This window comes from Podarcis vaucheri, assembly GCF_965113315.1.
Source record: "Podarcis vaucheri genome assembly, chromosome: 8".
NCBI lineage: Eukaryota > Metazoa > Chordata > Lepidosauria > Squamata > Lacertidae > Podarcis > Podarcis vaucheri.
In genome coordinates this window covers 95,337,770-95,357,670 of record NC_138766.1, presented here as the reverse complement: position 1 = coordinate 95,357,670, position 19,901 = coordinate 95,337,770, and the positions used below count along the sequence as shown (strand labels likewise).

Below are 19,901 nucleotides of genomic sequence, written 5' to 3'. Positions count from 1 at the left end.
AACTGGACCTCAGAGGGCCTCTGCTCACAGGTTCGGCTGTCCAGACCCATCGGCCCAGGGGGCAACAGAGACAGGCAATGTACGAGGAAGAGCCCATGAGCTTTCAAACAGGCCTTAAAAGGTTTCAGCCAGCTTTTCATTAAGCACACTGTGAGCTGGGCTATATATTGTTTTAACTGCTGCTGGTTTTAATTGGGTTGTTTCTATGTATATTTAAGACTTATTTCAAGTTTTTCATGTTTTACGTAAGCTAGATTGGGAGGAGGACTTTGCCTATAAATACTAAATTCTGGAATGAATGAAACTGTCCATCTTTAGGAGACTGAGAAACAATGGATCTTCAGAAGAAATGTCAATGCAGCCACATAGCCCTACAGAGAGTTTTAAAGTTGTCCTTTATTGTTAGCAGAAGCAGTCAAGCTGAGTAGTTGCTCTGTGACATCCTTCCGGTGTCCTTTCTCATGAAGGACCCGCTCTAGAACTCGTCACAGAATGGAAGGGCCTTTGGACCTGGGCTCACAGCTTCAGCCCACTTGCAATGTTTCCAGGGCAGGTGTTGCAACCCCAGGGGTGGAAGAAACAAAGATCAGTGAAAATGGAAGCCAAGTTTCCTATGGTCCCCACAATCTAGAGGGGAAAAGCAGCGCTTGACCAAAAAATGGATGGATGTGGAAATCAAGTATTCAGCCCAAGTCATTTCCCACTGTGAACTCCACAGACCAGCTTAAGAGATTCTGAAGGGGGTGGAGGGAGTAACATTCTGCTTTTGAGCACTCTCAATGCACCCTCAAGTGACGAATAATTCACTCTTGTCCTTGGTTGCACCCAGGTTGCACCATCCTTGAGTGGCCACCAGTGATGATGGAGACCCCTCTGTTTCATGCAGAGATTGCTTGAAGTCACAGACACTATTTTCACACACACCGCATGCCTTTCAGGGCGCACAAATGTTGCCAAATAGAAACCCGGAGTAGAATTTCCTAGAAAGTCCCTGAGGTACTTGCCACATTTAGGAGAGTGCTGTATGGGCAGAACTTCTTTCAGTTGTGACTGGCAATCCAGGGAAGAAGTCCAGATGCTCAAGACAAGAATTGCCCCAGGCCCCCCACCAGTGTGCAAATGCAGCAGTAGAGAACGGAGAGAAACGAGAGCATGAAGAACTCTCTCAAAAGGTCACAGCGGATGAAGGGCTTCCTGCTGACAGGGCCCGTCCTTGGTGTGCTTGTGAAGGAGAATGTTGGTTAAGGATGGAGGCTGGAGGAGGGGGGCAGGCAGCCTTTGGTCAGAGAGAGTCGAATGAGCCACCGGGCTTTGATGACTCAGTTGGCTATGAGTGGGCACCCTGGTCCTTCCAACATACTTTCCCTTTTCTGCAGGACGTTTTTCTGTTGTGCTTCCCATGCTTGCTTTCAACCTCATCAATCATGGCAGTGATGGTGGATATCATTTCTTGAATGGACAGTGTCCCTGCTCTGTACAGTTCAAGGAGCTCTTGCCTTTTATCTTGAGGGACATACTTAGAAAACAGAAGATCCAGCACACACACCTTTTGCCCCTTGTACTCTCCGGCAGTCACGTGGACCATAGTTGTCCTCAAGGATTTCCTCAGCTGCTGCTGCCGTGCATGTGAATCGACGTGTTCCTCCGTGAGGCTGCCCTCTGCACTTGCTGGCTGATCTCTGTCACACTTTTCCATTTTGGTGATGATGTTGGTGAGAATCCCTATCAGTTCCTGCACAGAGAGCGCTTTGGCTTCACATTTGTTTAGAAGTTCCTGCTTCTTCTCCTCTGAGATGTATTTGGAGGAGAGGAGATTCCAGCAAGACACCATCTGCCCTTTGAACTCTCCAACTGGCACCATAAAACTCTCAGAGCGTAGCATGTTTTCCAAAGAAGAGGAAGGGGAGAGGCAAACGTTTTCATCTCTTTCTGGCAACCGTGTCTCTTGTTTTGGACTTGCAACACATCCAGAGTCAGTGACTTTCTCCTCCTCTGTTCTGTTGATGATTGAAGTCACGACGGTTTCCATTTGGTCAATGGTGAGGATGCCAGATTGGTACAGTTGCAGCAGCTCCTTCTGTTTCTCCTCAGGGATATAATGAGAATGGAGTAGATCCCACAGTGATATATGGGGCTCATGGAATTGACCAATGGATACGTTGACCAGTCTGGATTTCAAAGAATCCTGTGTTTTCTCTTGGTCTTCTGCCTGAGAAGTGTCAAGTGTTCTGGGTGGTTTAATGTCTTCAGTGGGAATTTCCTCACTTCTGCATGGTGTGCCACTACCCATTGCAGGTTCTGTAATAAGTGTAGTGATGCTTTGAATACTTTCTTTAACGCTTACTGTTGGTGCTCCATGTCTGTGTACAATCTCCTCTTTCCTGATATTAGAGACAAACCGTGAAAAGAAAGGATCCCAGACGGAAGCCTTTTGACCATGGACTTCTCGTATGGTGACATCAATATTTTTAAGGCGCAAGGTGTGCTGGAGAAGGTCATAGTATGATGACTCTGGAGCTTCAATATCCTTTTGCTCAGTTGTGTCACTGCTAAGATGTGAAGTCCTCTCCAGATGCTCCTCAGTTTTAGTGACAATGGAGGTGGCAACAGTTTCTACTTGGTCAATGGTGAGGATACCAGATTTGTACAGCTTCAACAACTCCTTCTGCTTCTCCTCAGGGATGTACTTGGAGTGAAGGATGTCCCACACAGAAAGTTTCTGTCCACGGAACTCACCTATCGTGACTTCCACCATTCGGGATTTCAGAGCTTTTTCCTTTTCTTCCCATTCCAGAAGTGATGCTTCTTCTGTCCCAGATGAAGACATGTCAGCAGCTGATAGATTATCTGTGGAAAATTCATTACCTTGCTCTGACATTTCAGTAATAAGAGTAGAAAGAACAGCTGCCAATTCCTCAGGAGTAAGTTGACAATTTCTATATATGCTTAGAAGCTCTTCTCTTTTGCCCTCTGAGATGTACTGAGAGAAGAGGAGGTCCCACAGGGAGACTTCTTGCCCCTGGAACTCACCCACATGCAGGACCACAGTGTGATTCCGCAAGGGCTCTTCCCAGCTTCCCGAGGGCGAGTGGGATGCTTCCTTTGAATTCTTCTCCTCTGTTTTGTTGACGATGGCGGTGACTACAGTTTCCATTTGGTCAATGGTGAGGATTCCAGATTTGTAGAGTTGAAGCAGCTCCTTCCGCTTCTCCTCAGGGATGTATTTGGAGTGGAGCACGTCCCACACGGAAACCTCCCTTCCGTGGAACGCGCTTGCGGTGACTTTAACCTTCCGGGATTTCAGAGCCACTTCTTTTTCTCCCAGTACTGGCACGTCCATCTCCTCTTCATCATCATCATCTTTGTCTTCTTCCTCCTCCTCCTCCCGCTCAGTGCCATCGTTGCTGGGGCTCCTGACTTTAATGTCCAATTTCCTACTTGTGGCTTCCTTTTTGGTGACCAGGGTGGTGAGGACATGGATCAGTCGGTCCACTGATATCATCCCTCTCTTGTACAAGTCCAAGAACTCTGCCCTCTTTTCTTCCGTGATATAGTTGGAGAAGATCAGGTCCCACACAGTGACCGTCTGGCCTCTTTGTGGCCCAGCAGGCATTTGGAGGGTCGTGGACTTCAAGGTCTTCTGCCAGTTCTCTTCGAAGGATGGCTGGGCAGTGTCTCGCTTTGGTGATGTTGCTTGTGGTGTACGTGGAGCGTGTTCGTGGCCTGTCGGCTTGGCGTTCTTTTCCTCTGTCTCGGTAACGGTGGTAACGAGGATGTGGGTGATCTCCTCAAGGGTTAGAGTGCCAGCTTTGTACTGCTTCAGCAGCTCCATCCTCTTATGCGGAGAGATGTATCTGGAGAAGAGGAGGTCCCAGGCGGAGACGTCTTGGCCCTCGAAGAGGCCCACGCCAACCCTGGTCTTGGCAGACTGCAGGGCCTTCCTCGTCCTGTCGTTCAGATAGAAGGAAAAGGAGCCCTTGTCCAACACTTGCAGCATCAACAGACCGGTCTCAGGATCGGGGAGACACCTGTGCCGGAGCTGCAAGTAGGTGAGGTTCTCGTGGGTGTTGGGATCAAAGAAGCCCTTGGTGTCATCGGAGGGATCTGAGAGGACGCGGTTCATTTCCTCGTCAAAGAAGCCCCGCTTGTACGCTACGTTGACGGGCAGGCGATGACTTTGCACTGGGTCAATGATGCCGCCAGTGGCGATCTGAGCCTCCAGCAGGCGGATGCCGTGATCTTTGACGATGAGGCCTTTCTTCATGGCCTGGAAAAGGGAGATCTTGTTCCCCGTGTAGGGGTCGTTGTATCCGGTCACGGCTCTCTCTGCAGAGAGAAGCTTCTCCTTCAGCTCAGCACCCACCAGCTCGGCAGAGACAGCTTCGTCCACAGAGAGCTTCTCGTTCCTCAGAGGGTCCGTGATGAACCCCGTGGCGGCCTGGGCCTCCAGCAGCACCAGGGCGGTGCCCGGCCTCAAGAAGCCTTTCCACATGGCCTGGTAGATGGTCATCTTCTCTGTCTTGGAAGGGTCTGAGCGGGACGGCATGAGAACTCCGGCAATGCAGCTGGTGCCCTCCAGGTATCGCTTCACCGAATCTCTTTCCGTGACCTCTTCCACAGTTTTGGTTCCGTGTGTGAGTTCAGAGAGTGTTTCCTTGTCAATGATTTCCGAGTTGAAGAGCTCCGAGGCTGTCACCTGCCTCCTGAGCCCGGAGAATTTCAGCTTGTTGCTCTTTTCCTCCATCTCCTCAATGATGATGGTGATTCTTCGGACAAGCTCCTCGCTGGTCAAGGATCCTCCTCGGTACTTCTCCAGGAGTTCCCGCCGTTTGTCTGCGGTCACGTATTTGGAGAAGAGAAGCTCCCATGCGGACTGCCTGTGGCCTTGGAACTCGCCCGAAGGCACCTCCACGGTCACCTGCCGCAAGGCACTTTCCAGTTCTTCCTCGTGTGAGGATGTTTCCCTGCTGGGACTGTGGGCACCTTCTCCATCTCCACCGTGGCTTCCTCCTGTCTCTGTGAGAAGGGCGGCCAGCGTGACGATCATTTCCTGAATGCTGAGGATTCCCGACCGGTACTTTGTGAAGAGCTCCTCTCTCTGGGCTTCTGGAACGTATTGAGAGAAGAGGAGGTCCCACAGGGAGACTTCTTGCCCCTGGAACTCACCCACATGCAGGACCACAGTGTGATTCCGCAAGGGCTCTTCCCAGCTTCCCGAGGGCGAGTGGGATGCTTCCTTTGTTTTCTCCTCCTCTGTTTTGTTGACGATGGCGGTGACTACAGTTTCCATTTGGTCAATGGTGAGGATGCCGGATTTATAGCATTGAAGCAGCTCCTTCCGCTTCTCCTCAGGGATGTATTTGGAGTGGAGCACGTCCCACACGGAAACCTCCCTTCCGTGGAACGCGCTTGCGGTGACTTTAACCTTCCGGGATTTCAGAGCCACTTCTTTTTCTCCCAGTACTGGCGCGTCCATCTCCTCTTCAACATCATCATCATCATCATCGTCTTCTTCCTCCTCTTCCTCCCGCTCAGGGTGATCGTTGCTGGGGCTTCTGACTTTAATGTCCAATTTCCTACTTGTGGCTTCCTTTTTGGTGACCAGGGTGGTGAGGACATGGATCAACCGGTCCATTGATATCATCCCTCTCTTGTACAAGTCCAAGAACTCTGCTCTCTTTTCTTCCGTGATATAGTTGGAGAAGAGCAGGTCCCACACAGTGACCGTCTGGCCTCTTTGTGGCCCAGCAGGCATTTGGAGGGTCGTGGACTTCAAGGTCTTCTGCCAGTTCTCTTCGAAGGATGGCTGGGCAGTGTCTCGCTTTGGTGATGTTGCTTGTGGTGTACGTGGAGCGTGTTCGTGGCCTGTCGGCTTGGCGTTCTTTTCCTCTGTCTCGGTAACGGTGGTAACAAGGATGTTGGTGATCTCCTCAAGGGTTAGGGTGCCAGCTTTGTACTGCCTCAGCAGCTCCATCCTCTTATGCGGAGAGATGTATCTGGAGAAGAGAAGCTCCCATGCGGACTGCCTGTGGCCTTGGAACTCGCCCGAGGGCACCTCCACGGTCACCTGCCGCAAGGCACTTTCCAGTTCTTCCTCGTGCGAGGATGTTTCCCTGCTGGGACTGTGAGCACCTTCTCCATCTCCACCGTGGCTTTCTTCTGTCTCTGTGAGAAGGGCGGCCAGCGTGACGATCATTTCCTGAATGCTGACGATTCCTGACCGGTACTTTGTGAAGAGCTCCTCTCTCTGGGCTTCTGGAACGTATTGAGAGAAGAGGAGGTCCCACAGGGAGACTTCTTGCCCCTGGAACTCACCCACATGCAGGACCACAGTGTGATTCCGCAAGGGCTCTTCCCAGCTTCCCGAGGGCGAGTGGGATGCTTCCTTTGTTTTCTCCTCCTCTGTTTTGTTGACAATGGCGGTGACTACAGTTTCCATTTGGTCAATGGTGAGGATGCCGGATTTATAGCATTGAAGCAGCTCCTTCCGCTTCTCCTCAGGGATGTATTTGGAGTGGAGCACGTCCCACACGGAAACCTCCCTTCCGTGGAACGCGCTTGCGGTGACTTTAACCTTCCGGGATTTCAGAGCCACTTCTTTTTCTCCCAGTACTGGCGCGTCCATCTCCTCTTCATCATCATCATCTTTGTCTTCTTCCTCCTCCTCCTCCTCCCGCTCAGTGCCATCGTTGCTGGGGCTCCTGACTTTAATGTCCAATTTCCTACTTGTGGCTTCCTTTTTGGTGACCAGGGTGGTGAGGACATGGATCAGTCGGTCCACTGATATCATCCCTCTCTTGTACAAGTCCAAGAACTCTGCCCTCTTTTCTTCCGTGATATAGTTGGAGAAGAGCAGGTCCCACACAGTGACCGTCTGGCCTCTTTGTGGCCCAGCAGGCATTTGGAGGGTCGTGGACTTCAAGGTCTTCTGCCAGTTCTCTTCGAAGGATGGCTGGGCAGTGTCTCGCTTTGGTGATGTTGCTTGTGGTGTACGTGGAGCGTGTTCGTGGCCTGTCGGCTTGGCGTTCTTTTCCTCTGTCTCGGTAACGGTGGTAACGAGGATGTGGGTGATCTCCTCAAGGGTTAGAGTGCCAGCTTTGTACTGCTTCAGCAGCTCCATCCTCTTATGCGGAGAGATGTATCTGGAGAAGAGGAGGTCCCAGGCGGAGACGTCTTGGCCCTCGAAGAGGCCCACGCCAACCCTGGTCTTGGCAGACTGCAGGGCCTTCCTCGTCCTGTCGTTCAGATAGAAGGAAAAGGAGCCCTTGTCCAACACTTGCAGCATCAACAGACCGGTCTCAGGATCGGGGAGACACCTGTGCCGGAGCTGCAAATAGGTGAGGTTCTCGTGGGTGTTGGGATCAAAGAAGCCCTTGGTGTCATCGGAGGGATCTGAGAGGACGCGGTTCATTTCCTCGTCAAAGAAGCCCCGCTTGTACGCTACGTTGACGGGCAGGCGATGGCTTTGCACTGGGTCAATGATGCCGCCAGTGGCGATCTGAGCCTCCAGCAGGCGGATGCCGTGATCTTTGACGATGAGGCCTTTCTTCATGGCCTGGAAAAGGGAGATCTTGTTCCCCGTGTAGGGGTCATTGTATCCGGTCACGGCTCTCTCTGCAGAGAGAAGCTTCTCCTTCAGCTCAGCACCCACCAGCTCGGCAGAGACAGCTTCGTCCACAGAGAGCTTCTCGTTCCTCAGAGGGTCCGTGATGAACCCCGTGGCGGCCTGGGCCTCCAGCAGCACCAGGGCGGTGCCCGGCCTCAAGAAGCCTTTCCACATGGCCTGGTAGATGGTCATCTTCTCTGTCTTGGAAGGGTCTGAGCAGGACGGCACGAGAACTCCGGCAATGCAGCTGGTGCCCTCCAGGTATCGCTTCACCGAATCTCTTTCCGTGACCTCTTCCACAGTTTTGGTTCCGTGTGTGAGTTCAGAGAGTGTTTCCTTGTCAATGATTTCCGAGTTGAAGAGCTCCGAGGCTGTCACCTGCCTCCTGAGCCCGGAGAATTTCAGCTTGTTGCTCTTTTCCTCCATCTCCTCAATGAGGATGGTGATTCTTCGGACAAGCTCCTCGCTGGTCAAGGATCCTCCTCGGTACTTCTCCAGGAGTTCCCGCCGTTTGTCTGCGGTCACGTATTTGGAGAAGAGAAGCTCCCATGCAGACTGCCTGTGGCCTTGGAACTCGCCCGAGAGCACCTCCACGGTCACCTGCTGCAAGGCACTTTCCAGTTCTTCCTCGTGCGAGGATGTTTCCCTGCTGGGACTGTGGGCACCTTCTCCATCTCCACCGTGGCTTTCTCCTGTCTCTGTGAGAAGAGGGGCCAGCGTGACGATCATTTCCTGAATGCTGAGGATTCCCGACCGGTACTTTGTGAAGAGCTCCTCTCTCTGGGCTTCTGGAACGTATTGAGAGAAGAGGAGGTCCCACAGGGAGACTTCTTGCCCCTGGAACTCACCCACATGCAGGACCACAGTGTGATTCCGCAAGGGCTCTTCCCAGCTTCCCGAGGGCGAGTGGGATGCTTCCTTTGTTTTCTCCTCCTCTGTTTTGTTGACGATGGCGGTGACTACAGTTTCCATTTGGTCAATGGTGAGGATGCCGGATTTATAGCATTGAAGCAGCTCCTTCCGCTTCTCCTCAGGGATGTATTTGGAGTGGAGCACGTCCCACACGGAAACCTCCCTTCCGTGGAACGCGCTTGCGGTGACTTTAACCTTCCGGGATTTCAGAGCCACTTCTTTTTCTCCCAGTACTGGCACGTCCATCTCCTCTTCTTCATCATCATCATCGTCTTCTTGCTCCTCTTCCTCCCGCTCAGTGCCATCGTTGCTGGGGCTTCTGACTTTAATGTCCAATTTCCTACTTGTGGCTTCCTTTTTGGTGACCAGGGTGGTGAGGACATGGATCAACCGGTCCACTGATATCATCCCTCTCTTGTACAAGTCCAAGAACTCTGCCCTCTTTTCTTCCGTGATATAGTTGGAGAAGAGCAGGTCCCACACAGTGACCGTCTGGCCTCTTTGTGGCCCAGCAGGCATTTGGAGGGTCGTGGACTTCAAGGTCTTCTGCCAGTTCTCTTCGAAGGATGGCTGGGCAGTGTCTCGCTTTGGTGATGTTGCTTGTGGTGTACGTGGAGCGTGTTCGTGGCCTGTCGGCTTGGCGTTCTTTTCCTCTGTCTCGGTAACGGTGGTAACGAGGATGTGGGAGATCTCCTCAAGGGTTAGAGTGCCAGCTTTGTACTGCTTCAGCAGCTCCATCCTCTTATGCGGAGAGATGTATCTGGAGAAGAGGAGGTCCCAGGCGGAGACGTCTTGGCCCTCGAAGAGGCCCACGCCAACCCTGGTCTTGGCAGACTGCAGGGCCTTCCTCGTCCTGTCGTTCAGATAGAAGGAAAAGGAGCCCTTGTCCAACACTTGCAGCATCAACAGACCGGTCTCAGGATCGGGGAGACACCTGTGCCGGAGCTGCAAGTAGGTGAGGTTCTCGTGGGTGTTGGGATCAAAGAAGCCCTTGGTGTCATCGGAGGGATCTGAGAGGACGCGGTTCATTTCCTCGTCAAAGAAGCCCCGCTTGTACGCTACCTTGACGGGCAGGCGATGACTTTGCACTGGGTCAATGATGCCGCCAGTGGCGATCTGAGCCTCCAGCAGGCGGATGCCGTGATCTTTGACGATGAGGCCTTTCTTCATGGCCTGGAAAAGGGAGATCTTGTTCCCCGTGTAGGGGTCGTTGTATCCGGTCACGGCTCTCTCTGCAGAGAGAAGCTTCTCCTTCAGCTCAGCACCCACCAGCTCGGCAGAGACAGCTTCGTCCACAGAGAGCTTCTCGTTCCTCAGAGGGTCCGTGATGAACCCCGTGGCGGCCTGGGCCTCCAGCAGCACCAGGGCGGTGCCCGGCCTCAAGAAGCCTTTCCACATGGCCTGGTAGATGGTCATCTTCTCTGTCTTGGAAGGGTCTGAGCGGGACGGCACGAGAACTCCGGCAATGCAGCTGGTGCCCTCCAGGTATCGCTTCACCGAATCTCTTTCCGTGACCTCTTCCACAGTTTTGGTTCCGTGTGTGAGTTCAGAGAGTGTTTCCTTGTCAATGATTTCCGAGTTGAAGAGCTCCGAGGCTGTCACCTGCCTCCTGAGCCCGGAGAATTTCAGCTTGTTGCTCTTTTCCTCCATCTCCTCAATGAGGATGGTGATTCTTCGGACAAGCTCCTCGCTGGTCAAGGATCCTCCTCGGTACTTCTCCAGGAGTTCCCGCCGTTTGTCTGCGGTCACGTATTTGGAGAAGAGAAGCTCCCATGCGGACTGCCTGTGGCCTTGGAACTCGCCCGAAGGCACCTCCACGGTCACCTGCCGCAAGGCACTTTCCAGTTCTTCCTCGTGCGAGGATGTTTCCCTGCTGGGACTGTGGGCACCTTCTCCATCTCCACCGTGGCTTCCTCCTGTCTCTGTGAGAAGAGGGGCCAGCGTGACGATCATTTCCTGAATGCTGAGGATTCCCGACCGGTACTTTGTGAAGAGCTCCTCTCTCTGGGCTTCTGGAACGTATTGAGAGAAGAGGAGGTCCCACAGGGAGACTTCTTGCCCCTGGAACTCACCCACATGAAGGACCACAGTGTGATTCCGCAAGGGCTCTTCCCAGCTTCCCGAGGGCGAGTGGGATGCTTCCTTTGTTTTCTCCTCCTCTGTTTTGTTGACGATGGCGGTGACTACAGTTTCCATTTGGTCAATGGTGAGGATGCCGGATTTATAGCATTGAAGCAGCTCCTTCCGCTTCTCCTCAGGGATGTATTTGGAGTGGAGCACGTCCCACACGGAAACCTCCCTTCCGTGGAACGCGCTTGCGGTGACTTTAACCTTCCGGGATTTCAGAGCCGCTTCTTTTTCTCCCAGTATTGGCGCGCCCATCTCCTCTTCAACATCATCATCATCGTCTTCTTCTTCCTCCTCCTCCCGCTCAGGGTGATCGTTGCTGGGGCTTCTGACTTTAATGTCCAATTTCCTACTTGTAGCTTCCTTTTTGGTGACCAGGGTGGTGAGGACATGGATCAACCGGTCCACTGATATCATCCCTCTCTTGTACAAGTCCAAGAACTCTGCCCTCTTTTCTTCCGTGATATAGTTGGAGAAGAGCAGGTCCCACACAGTGACCGTCTGGCCTCTTTGTGGCCCAGCAGGCATTTGGAGGGTCGTGGACTTCAAGGTCTTCTGCCAGTTCTCTTTGAAGGACAGGTGGACGGTTTCATGTTCTAGTTTTCTCTGCTGCTTGATGCTCTGCTCCTCTTTCTCTTTGATGGTTGATATCAACGTAGCAATCATTTCCTCAATTGTTGTTTTTCCAGATTTGTACAGTCTTATGAGCTCTTGGCTTTTATTTTCTGTAATGTATTTAGAGAAGAGGAGATCCCAAAGGGAAACTACCTGTCCTTGGAAATCACCCACATTTACTCTTGTTGTCGTAGACCTCAAAGTCTTCTTTATATTTTCCTCCACACTGAAGGCAATTGAGGTCTGATCCTGTATTTGAAGCATCATTAGTCCAGTTTCTGTGTCATGAACACATCTCTTAAGCAACTGCATATACGTGAGGTTCTCATGGGTGTTGGGGTCAAAGAATCCCTTGGTGTCATCCGTGGGGTCTGAGAGAATTTGGTTCATTTTCTCATCAAAATAGCCCCGTTTGTAGGCCACCTCAACAGGGACACGATGGCTGTTGACTGGGTCAATTATGCCCCCTGTAGCAATCTGGGCTTCTAGCAGGCGGATGCCATGCTCTTTGATGATCAGATCTTTCTTCATGGCCTGGAAAAGAGATATCTTTTTCCCTGTGTTTGGATCAGTATATCCAGTGACAGCTTTCTCAGCACAAAGGAGCTTGTTGTGGATTTCTCCACCCACCAGCCTGGCAGAGATGGCCTCATCGACAGACAGTCTCTCATTCTTCAGAGGGTCAATGATGAACCCAGTGGCAGCTTGTGCTTCCAGCAGCACCAGAGCAGTTCCTGGCCTCAAGACATTCTTCCACATGGCCTGGTAGATGCTCATCTTCTCGGTCTTGGAAGGTTCTGTCTTGGACGGCACAAGCACTCCGGCAATGCAGCTGGTGCCTTCTAGGTAGCGTTTCACCGAGTCGATCTTTGCCACGTCTTTTGCTGTCTGCTTTCCTTCCTCCAGGCTCTTCAGCGTCTCTTTACCTATTATTTCTGCTTTCAGTAGTTCCGAAGCTGTGACTTGTTTCCGTAGCCCTTGGAACCATATGTCTCTTCTATTTTCTTCTTTTTCTTTTATTATGTTCAGAATTTCATCCGTGATGTGCTGCAGAACAGCAGAAGATTCCAGTTTGTATTTTTTAATCAGCTCGTTCCTCTTCTCTTCTGTGAAGTAGCTTGAAGTAAGAAGGTCCCACAGAGACACAATCTGGCCCCTGAATTTCCCAAGTGTTACATTTACTTTGGTGGATGAAAGTATATTTTTTGTTATTTCATCTTCATAGAAATAGTCCCTCTTGCTCAGCAGCTGTAGGAGGTACATCCCTGTCTCTTTGGTGCACCTGTGCAATAGTTGGGCGTAGGTAATCCTTTCCTGGGTGTTGGGATCCACAAATCCTTTGGTAGCATATTTTGGATCAGAAAGCCGGAGGTAAGTGCCCTCATCCAAACACTCCCGTTTGTAAGCCACCTCCACAGGGATGCGGTGACCATGCACAGGGTCAATGATGCCGCCAGTGGCAATCTGGGCCTCCAGAAGCCTGAGAGCAAGTCCTTTCTCTACAATGCTTTTTTTCATGGCTTGGAAGAGAGATATTTTGTTCCCTGTGGAAGGGTCAGTGTAGCCAGTAACGGCTTTCTCTGCAGAAAGAAGTTTCTCTCGAAGGTCTTCACCCGCAAGCCTCACAGAGATCGCTTGGTCAACGGAGAATGTCTTCTTCTTCAATGGGTCGATGATGAATCCGGTGGCAGCCTGTGCTTCCAGCAACATCAGACCATGTTCTGGGGACAGGACCCCTTTCTTCATGGCTTCATAGATGGTCATCTTCTGCCCTTTGGCTACTAAGACTCCGGCGATGCAGCCTGTTCCCTCCAGGTATCGCTTCACTGAGTCCTTCTGGGCAAGTTGCTGAAGAGCACCAGGCCCCTGCTGAAGCCCATCCAGGGTCTTCTTATCAATGATCTCGGAGTTGAACAGCTCTGCCGCTGACACGTCCCCCCTCAGTCCCTTCACCTTGAGGGCCTGCATCTGCTGCTCCGTTTCCTCGATGATAGCAGTGATGGCTTTGCTGAGTTGTTCCAGGGTCAGACCCTCAAACTTGTACTGGCGCACCAGCTCTTTCCTTCTCTGCTCTTGGATGTATGGGGAGCAAAGGAGGTCCCACATGGAGACGGTTTGGCCTTTGTACCTGCCAATGTGCATCTGCATCGGTTGTGCTTGCAGGAACTGTTTGGTTGCCTCGTTGATGTAGAAGTACCTTCCACCCCTTTTGACTATTTGCAGCATGTACAGTCCAGTCTCTGGATCTTGGGTGCATCGTTCTAGAAGCTGCAAGTAGGTGAGATTCTCGTGGGTGTTGGGGTCAAAAAAGCCTTTGGTATCATCTGTGGGGTCCAAGAGGATCTGGTTCAGTTTTTCATCAAAGTAACCTCGTTTGTAAGCTACTTCTACGGGGATGCGGTGGCTGTGAACAGGGTCAATGATGCCCCCAGTGGCTATCTGGGCCTCAAGGAGACGAATGCCATGGCTTTTCACAATGAGCCCTTCGTTCATGGCCTCAAAGAGGGAGATCTGTTCTTTTGTGTAGGGGTGTGTGTATCCTGTCACAGCTTTTTCTGCACTCAGCAGCTTCTCGTAAATCTCTCTTCCAATCAGCCCGCCTGCCAGCGCTTCGTCTACTGACAACTTCTTGTTTCTCACTGGGTCAAGGAGGAAGCCAGTGGCAGCCTGGGCTTCCAGCAGCACCAGAGCTGCCCCTGGCCGGAGGAGACTCTGCCTCATGGCCTGGTAGATGCTCAGCCTCTCCTGGCTTGGCTGTAGAAGGACTCCAGCGATGAAGTTGCAGCCCTCAAGGTATCGGCTGACTGAAGCCATCTTGGTGACTTCCTGGACAGTTTTCTTCCCCTCTCTCAGTTCGTCCAGAGTTTCCTTGTCGATGAGCTCCGACTGGAAGAGGTCGCTGGCTGACACTTGCTTGCGCAGGCCCTTGAAAGTGAACCTCTTGCTCTGCTTCTCTGTGTCTTCGATGACCTTGGAGGCAGCCACTGCAATCTCATCAAGGATCTCAGCGTTCCCCTCTTTGTAGGCTGCCACCAGCTCTCTCCGCTTGCTGTGGGTGATGTACTCAGAGTGGAGTAAGTCCCAGAGAGAAGCCTCTTGGCCTTTAAACCGCCCAATGTTGACACCGACAGTCACAGATTTCAGCACTTCCATGGTCTGCTGATCCGCATAGAAAGTGGCCTCTTCCGAGAGAGGAAGCAGCAAGTGTCCTGTCTCGGCATCCCGGACGCACCTCTCCTTCAGCTGCTGGTAGGTCAGGCTTTCCTGTGTGTTGGGGTCAAAGAAGACGCAGGTGTCGTCACTCTGCTGAGAAAGGGTCTTGTGCATTTCCTCATCGTAGAAGTTGTGCTTGTAGGCCGCTTGGAGAGGAAGGTGGAGGTGGTGGATGGGATCGATGACCCCTCCAGTGGCCAGCTGTGCCTCAAGCAAGGGGATGCCAGCCGTGGTGGAGATCAGCTCCTTGCGGATTGCCTGATACACTGAAATGGGCTTCCCTGAGTAGGGGTCAGGATAGCCTGTCAGGGCCCTCTCAGCCTGCAGTAGCTGCTCCACAAGTTCCTCACCCACAATGCCAGCTTTGATGGCCTCTTCTGCTCCAAGCCTCTGGTTGGTCACGGGGTCCATGATGGATCCTGTCGCTGCCTGGGCTTCCAGAAGCCTTGCCCCTGTGCCTGGGAGAAGGAGGCTCTTCTGCATAGCTTGGTAAATGCTCATTTTCTCATTGGAGGCCTGAATGAAGACCCCAGCGATGCTTCCAGTGCCCTGCAAGTATTTCTTCACGCTGTCCATCTCAGACACTTCTCTGGCGGTCCTCCTGCCCTGAGCCAGCTCTCTGAATATCTTTTCCGAAATGATGCCAGTATCCAAAAGCCAGACTGCGGGAACTGCACCTCTCAGGCCTTGGAAAGTGACCTGGCTTTGAGCCTTCAGTTCCATTTCCTTGATGAGTTCCTGGACAAGGGTGACCAGCTCCTGCAGTGATATTGCCTCAGACCGATACTTCTCCAGGAAGTCTCTTCTCTGCTCCTCCGTGAAGTAGCCAGAGTTCAGGAGCTCCCAGAGGGAGACCCTTTTGCCCTGCACATAGGTCTCCCTGAAGAGCTGCTTGATCTGCTCATCTGTGGTGGCAGGAGAAGCTGCTTGCGGCAGAGGTAGCAGGTGGACGCCAGAGGCTTCATCCTTCTGACACTGATCTATCAGCTGGCTGTAGGTCACCATCTCCTTTCTGTCCAGAGTGCTGAAAGTTTTGGCACCACTGCTTGGGTTGGAAAGTGTTTTGCTGAAGTCCTCATCCAAGTAACCCTTTTTCTGGGCAAATTCTACTGGGACATAATGTCCGCAGTGCGGATCAATGACGCCCCCCGTTGACAGCTGGGCATCCATCAGCTGCCTGGCTTGTTTGTCAGCCACGAGGCCCTTCTTCATGGCTTGGAAGAGGGAGATCTTCTTGCCTGTGAAAGGATCCTTGTAGCCAGTGACAGCCTCTTCAGCCCGTTGGAGTTTCTCATAGAGCTCGGGGCCAACAAGTCCTTCCTTCACAGCCTCATCCAGGCCCAGTTTTTTATTCTTCACTGGGTCAACGATGAAGCCAGTGGCTGCCTGTGCCTCAAGTAAGGGCACGGCTACCCCTGGCACCACAATGTTCCTCTTCATGGCTTCGTAGAGACTCACTCGTTCGTTGGAGGGCTGCAGCACGATGCCTCCGATGCTTCCAGTGCCATAGAGGTATTTCCGGACAGAGCCCATGCGCAGAACCTCCTCTGGGCTCACAGCTCCCTCCAGCAACCTTTCAAAGAGGGTCCTGTCGATTATGCCCATCTCCATCAGGTGGTGGGCAGTGACGCGGCCCCTTATGGCTGGGAACTGGATGCAGGCCCATTTCTTCATCTCCTCCTCCAACATGAGCCGGATTTTCTCCAGGGTGACCTTCTGCAGGCAGTAATGGTTGAATATTTCCCTCCTCTTGCCCTCGCTGAAGTACTCGGAGTTCAGCAAATCCCACAGGGAGACCCGTTGCCCTTGGAAGCGCCCGTATTTCACAAAGACCGAGGAGCCCCTGAACGCTTGCTTGGTGGTGTCGTCAATGAACCGCGGCTTCTTGCTGTTCAGCGGCAGGAGGCAGAGGGAGGTTGAGGGCTCTATGATGCACTTCTCCTTCAGCTGCAGGTATGTCAGGTTCTCATGGGTGTTTGGGTCAAAGAAGCCCTTGGTGTCATCACTGGGGTCCGAGAGAATCAGGTTCATCTTTTTGTCAAAGTAGCCCCGTTTGTAGGCAACTTCCACAGGCAGGCGGTGGCTGTTGATGGGGTCGATGATGCCCCCCGTCGCTATCTGTGCTTCCAGCAGGCGGATGGCATGGTCCCTGATGATCAGATCCTTCATCATAGCCTGGAAGAGGGAGATCTTTTCTCCTGTGTAAGGATCCCTGTAGCCAGTGACTGCTTTCTCGGCAGTCAGGAGCTTGTCGTAAACATCTGGGCCAATTACGTTGGCCTTCAGGGCCTCGTCCACAGAGTATTTCTTGTTGGCTGCAGGGTCAATGATGTAGCCTGTGGCAGCCTGAGCCTCCAGGAGGATGAGGGAGGTCCCTGGCCGCAGGAAGCCTTTCCTCTTTGCTTGGTAGATGCTGATCTTCTCCTGGGAGTCAGGCAGGAGAAGCCCACTGATGCTGCCCGTCCCTTCCAGATACTTCTTCACTGTGCCCATGCTGACAACATCTTTGGCCAAGGTCTCCCCTTGGGTCAGCTTCTCAAACAAATTCTTGTTGATGATCTCTGAGCTCAGAAGCTGGGCGGGCGTCACCTTGTCCCTCAAGCCCTCAAAGCTGACTCTGGAGTTGGCAACGGCTTGCTGGATGGTGTGAGAGACTTTGTCAGCCAGTTGCCGAGCGGAAAGGCGCCTAGAGCGGTACTGCTGGATGAGGGCTGTCCTCTGCTCTCCTGTAAAGTAGTCTGAGAAGAGGAGCTTCCAGAGTGAAACGTGCTTCCCCTTGAATTTCCCACAGGACACAGACACAGCCATGTTCTCCAGAGCAGACTTTGTGTTGTGGTTAATGAAGGAGTGCTCCCTTCCATGGCCTCCTGAGAGAGGCAAGAGGCAGAGACCTGTGTCTGGATCTGTGACGCATCTCAAGAGCAGTTCTGCATAGGACAATTTCTCCCTGGAGTTGGGCTCAAAGAACCCACGGATCTCATCTGTGGGATTGCAGAGGAGGCGCTCTGTGTCCTTGTCTAAGTGGCCCCGCTGACAGGCCATCTCCACAGGAAGCCGGTGATGCGTGTGGGGGTCGACGATGCCTCCAGTGGCAAACTGGGCATCCAGCAGGAAAATGCCAGGGTCCCTGGGCACAAGGCCCTTCTTCATGGCTTGAAACAGAGAGACCGTCTCGCCAGTGAAGGGGTCTTTGTACCCTGTGACTGCTTTCTCTGCTGAAGACAGTTTCTGATGGAGCTCTGGCCCAACAACTCCTGCGCGGATGGCAGCATCGGCCGTGAACTTCTCGTTCCTTACAGGGTCTATCAAGCATCCTGTGGCAGCCTGAGCCTGCAGGAGAATCACAGCTGTGCCTGGCACTAGGAGGTGCTCCGCTAAGGCCTGGTACAGACTCTTGCATTCATTGGTGTGCAGCAGCGCCACACCGGCAATGCTCTTTGTCCCAGAGAGGTACCCCTGAACAGAGTCCATCTCCGCCACTTCCTGCGCCGTGAGTTCCCCGTCATGGAGGGCTTTGAACATGTCTGAGTCAATGATTCCAGCATCCAGGAGCTCATGGCTGCACACAGACCCTCTCAGGCCAGGAAAGGAGATTTTCAGTGGCAGCAAGAGCAGGCCTCTGGTGTGGTCACAAATGCACCTTCTCATCAGCTCCGTGTAGGTGACCTTCTGGTTGTTGTTTGGGTCCAAGAAGCCCTTGGCCTCCTCGTTCTCAGGGTCAGAGAGGAAGTTGCTTAGTTTCTCATCAAGGTAGCCCTTCTCATAAGCCTCGTGCGGAGGGATGCGGTGGCCTGTGGCTGGCTCAATGGCGCCCCCAGTGGCTAACTGGGCCTCCAGCAGACACAGGCCCTGTTCCCTTCCAAGGAGCTCTTTCTGCAAGGCTTGGTAGAGGGAGATCTTCTCCTCTGTATAAGGGTCTGTGAAGCCCTTTGCTGCTCGCTCTGCGCAGAGCAGCTTCTCCTTCATCTCCAGCCCTGCCAGTCCCATCTCCAGGGCCTCTGCCACAGAGACCAGCCGCTTTCCTGCAAGGTCAACGATGCCACCAGTGGCTGCCTGGGCCTCCAAGAGAGCTGACGCAACGTCAGGCTGCAGCAAGTGATGCTGGACAGCTTCATTAAGGCTCATCGTCTTGCCAGAAGCGGCCTCCACGTAGACTCCGGCAATGCTCTTGATGTGTGGGTCTGCCTTGGGTGCTGCTGAGCTGCTGCTGGGGGAGATGTAGGCCCCTGGCATGGCTGCTGACCCTGCTGGCCCCCAGGTCCCTGGGCCCCTGGCCTCCATTCTGTTTGTGCAGTTGTTCTGAGTCTCCCGCTCCTGGCGCAAGCAGGCGACTCTTCTGCTCCCTTTGCGGGTGCAAGTGGATCTCTGCAAGGAGAGGAGAGAAAGGAAACAGTCAGTTGTCATGAAGAGCAGAAAGGAGCAGAAACCTTTTCTCTTTCACTTTCCCCATGCTAGGCCTCCTCTTATAAACTTCTGTTGTGCCACTTCTTGCTCTAAACTTCTTTTCTCTAAACTAGTAAGTCCCCAATGCTGCAAACCTTCTTCACAGAGGAGTCGCTAAAACTCAATCATTTTGGTGGCCCTTTTCTGAACCTTTTCCAACTCTACAATATCCTTTTCATGATGCGGTGACCAGACCTGCACACGGTACTCCAAATGTGGTTGCCTCATAGACTTGTATAATGGCATTATGAGACTGGCAGTTTTATTTTCAATTCCTTTCCTAAGGATTGCTGGCATGGAATTCTACTCTTGATGCAACCTGAAACCTGAATGGCACCTGCAAAGTGTCCTTGGAATGCGCCTTCTACCTTCATGCACATTCCCACGGGGGAGACACAAGGGGAAACCTCCCAAATACTCCCTGATAATTGAGGAGAGAAAGAAACAGATTTTAAAAGTGGTTCCTCACAACTGCGCACGTCTGCTTTTCCGGTTGTAAGGACACTCCCAGCAATTACGAGCGATAATGGAGCAATGTTACAACACACCACAAGCAAAAGCTTGGCATGAAAACCAAAACCCTGGTAATAAAAGAGAAAGCAGGAAGAAAAAGGCAGAAATTGCAGGAGGGGCCCATGTGGCGTGTGCAGAACCCACACAGTCCGGTAATAGGAAGCTGGCCTGGGGAGGCCCTCTGCGCTTTGGGCTGGGCCAGCCCCTCTGGAGGATTTGACAGGTGAGATCTTCCTTGGGTACTCGGAGTCATTGCACCAGAAACCTGCCCTCAAATAAAGCTGGAACTGAGCCCTTGTCAAGGCCAAGCGGAATAATGATCAGCCGCTGTGTATTATCTCACCCCCTGTTGCTTCATGAGATCTCTGTCCCCTTTCAGCCTGGCTGGAGTGGGAAGCAGCAGCGTGGTGAAGGAAGCCCAGACAGGTTTGGCATCCTCCTGAGCCCAGCCCCAGCCTCTTTCCACCTCCCC

General features: G+C 52.7%; 1 protein-coding gene across 1 annotated transcript; it reads right to left on the bottom strand.

Annotated features, from left to right (window-relative positions):
- Nucleotides 1-376: 376 nt before the first annotated feature.
- On the bottom strand, nucleotides 377-18,829 carry EPPK1 (epiplakin 1). The gene has a single exon (XM_082235350.1). It carries the CDS (start codon nucleotides 18,752-18,754, stop codon nucleotides 1,328-1,330), a length of 17,427 nt encoding a protein of 5,808 aa, XP_082091476.1. The 5' UTR covers nucleotides 18,755-18,829; the 3' UTR covers nucleotides 377-1,327.
- Between the last annotated feature and the right edge of the window lie 1,072 nt (nucleotides 18,830-19,901).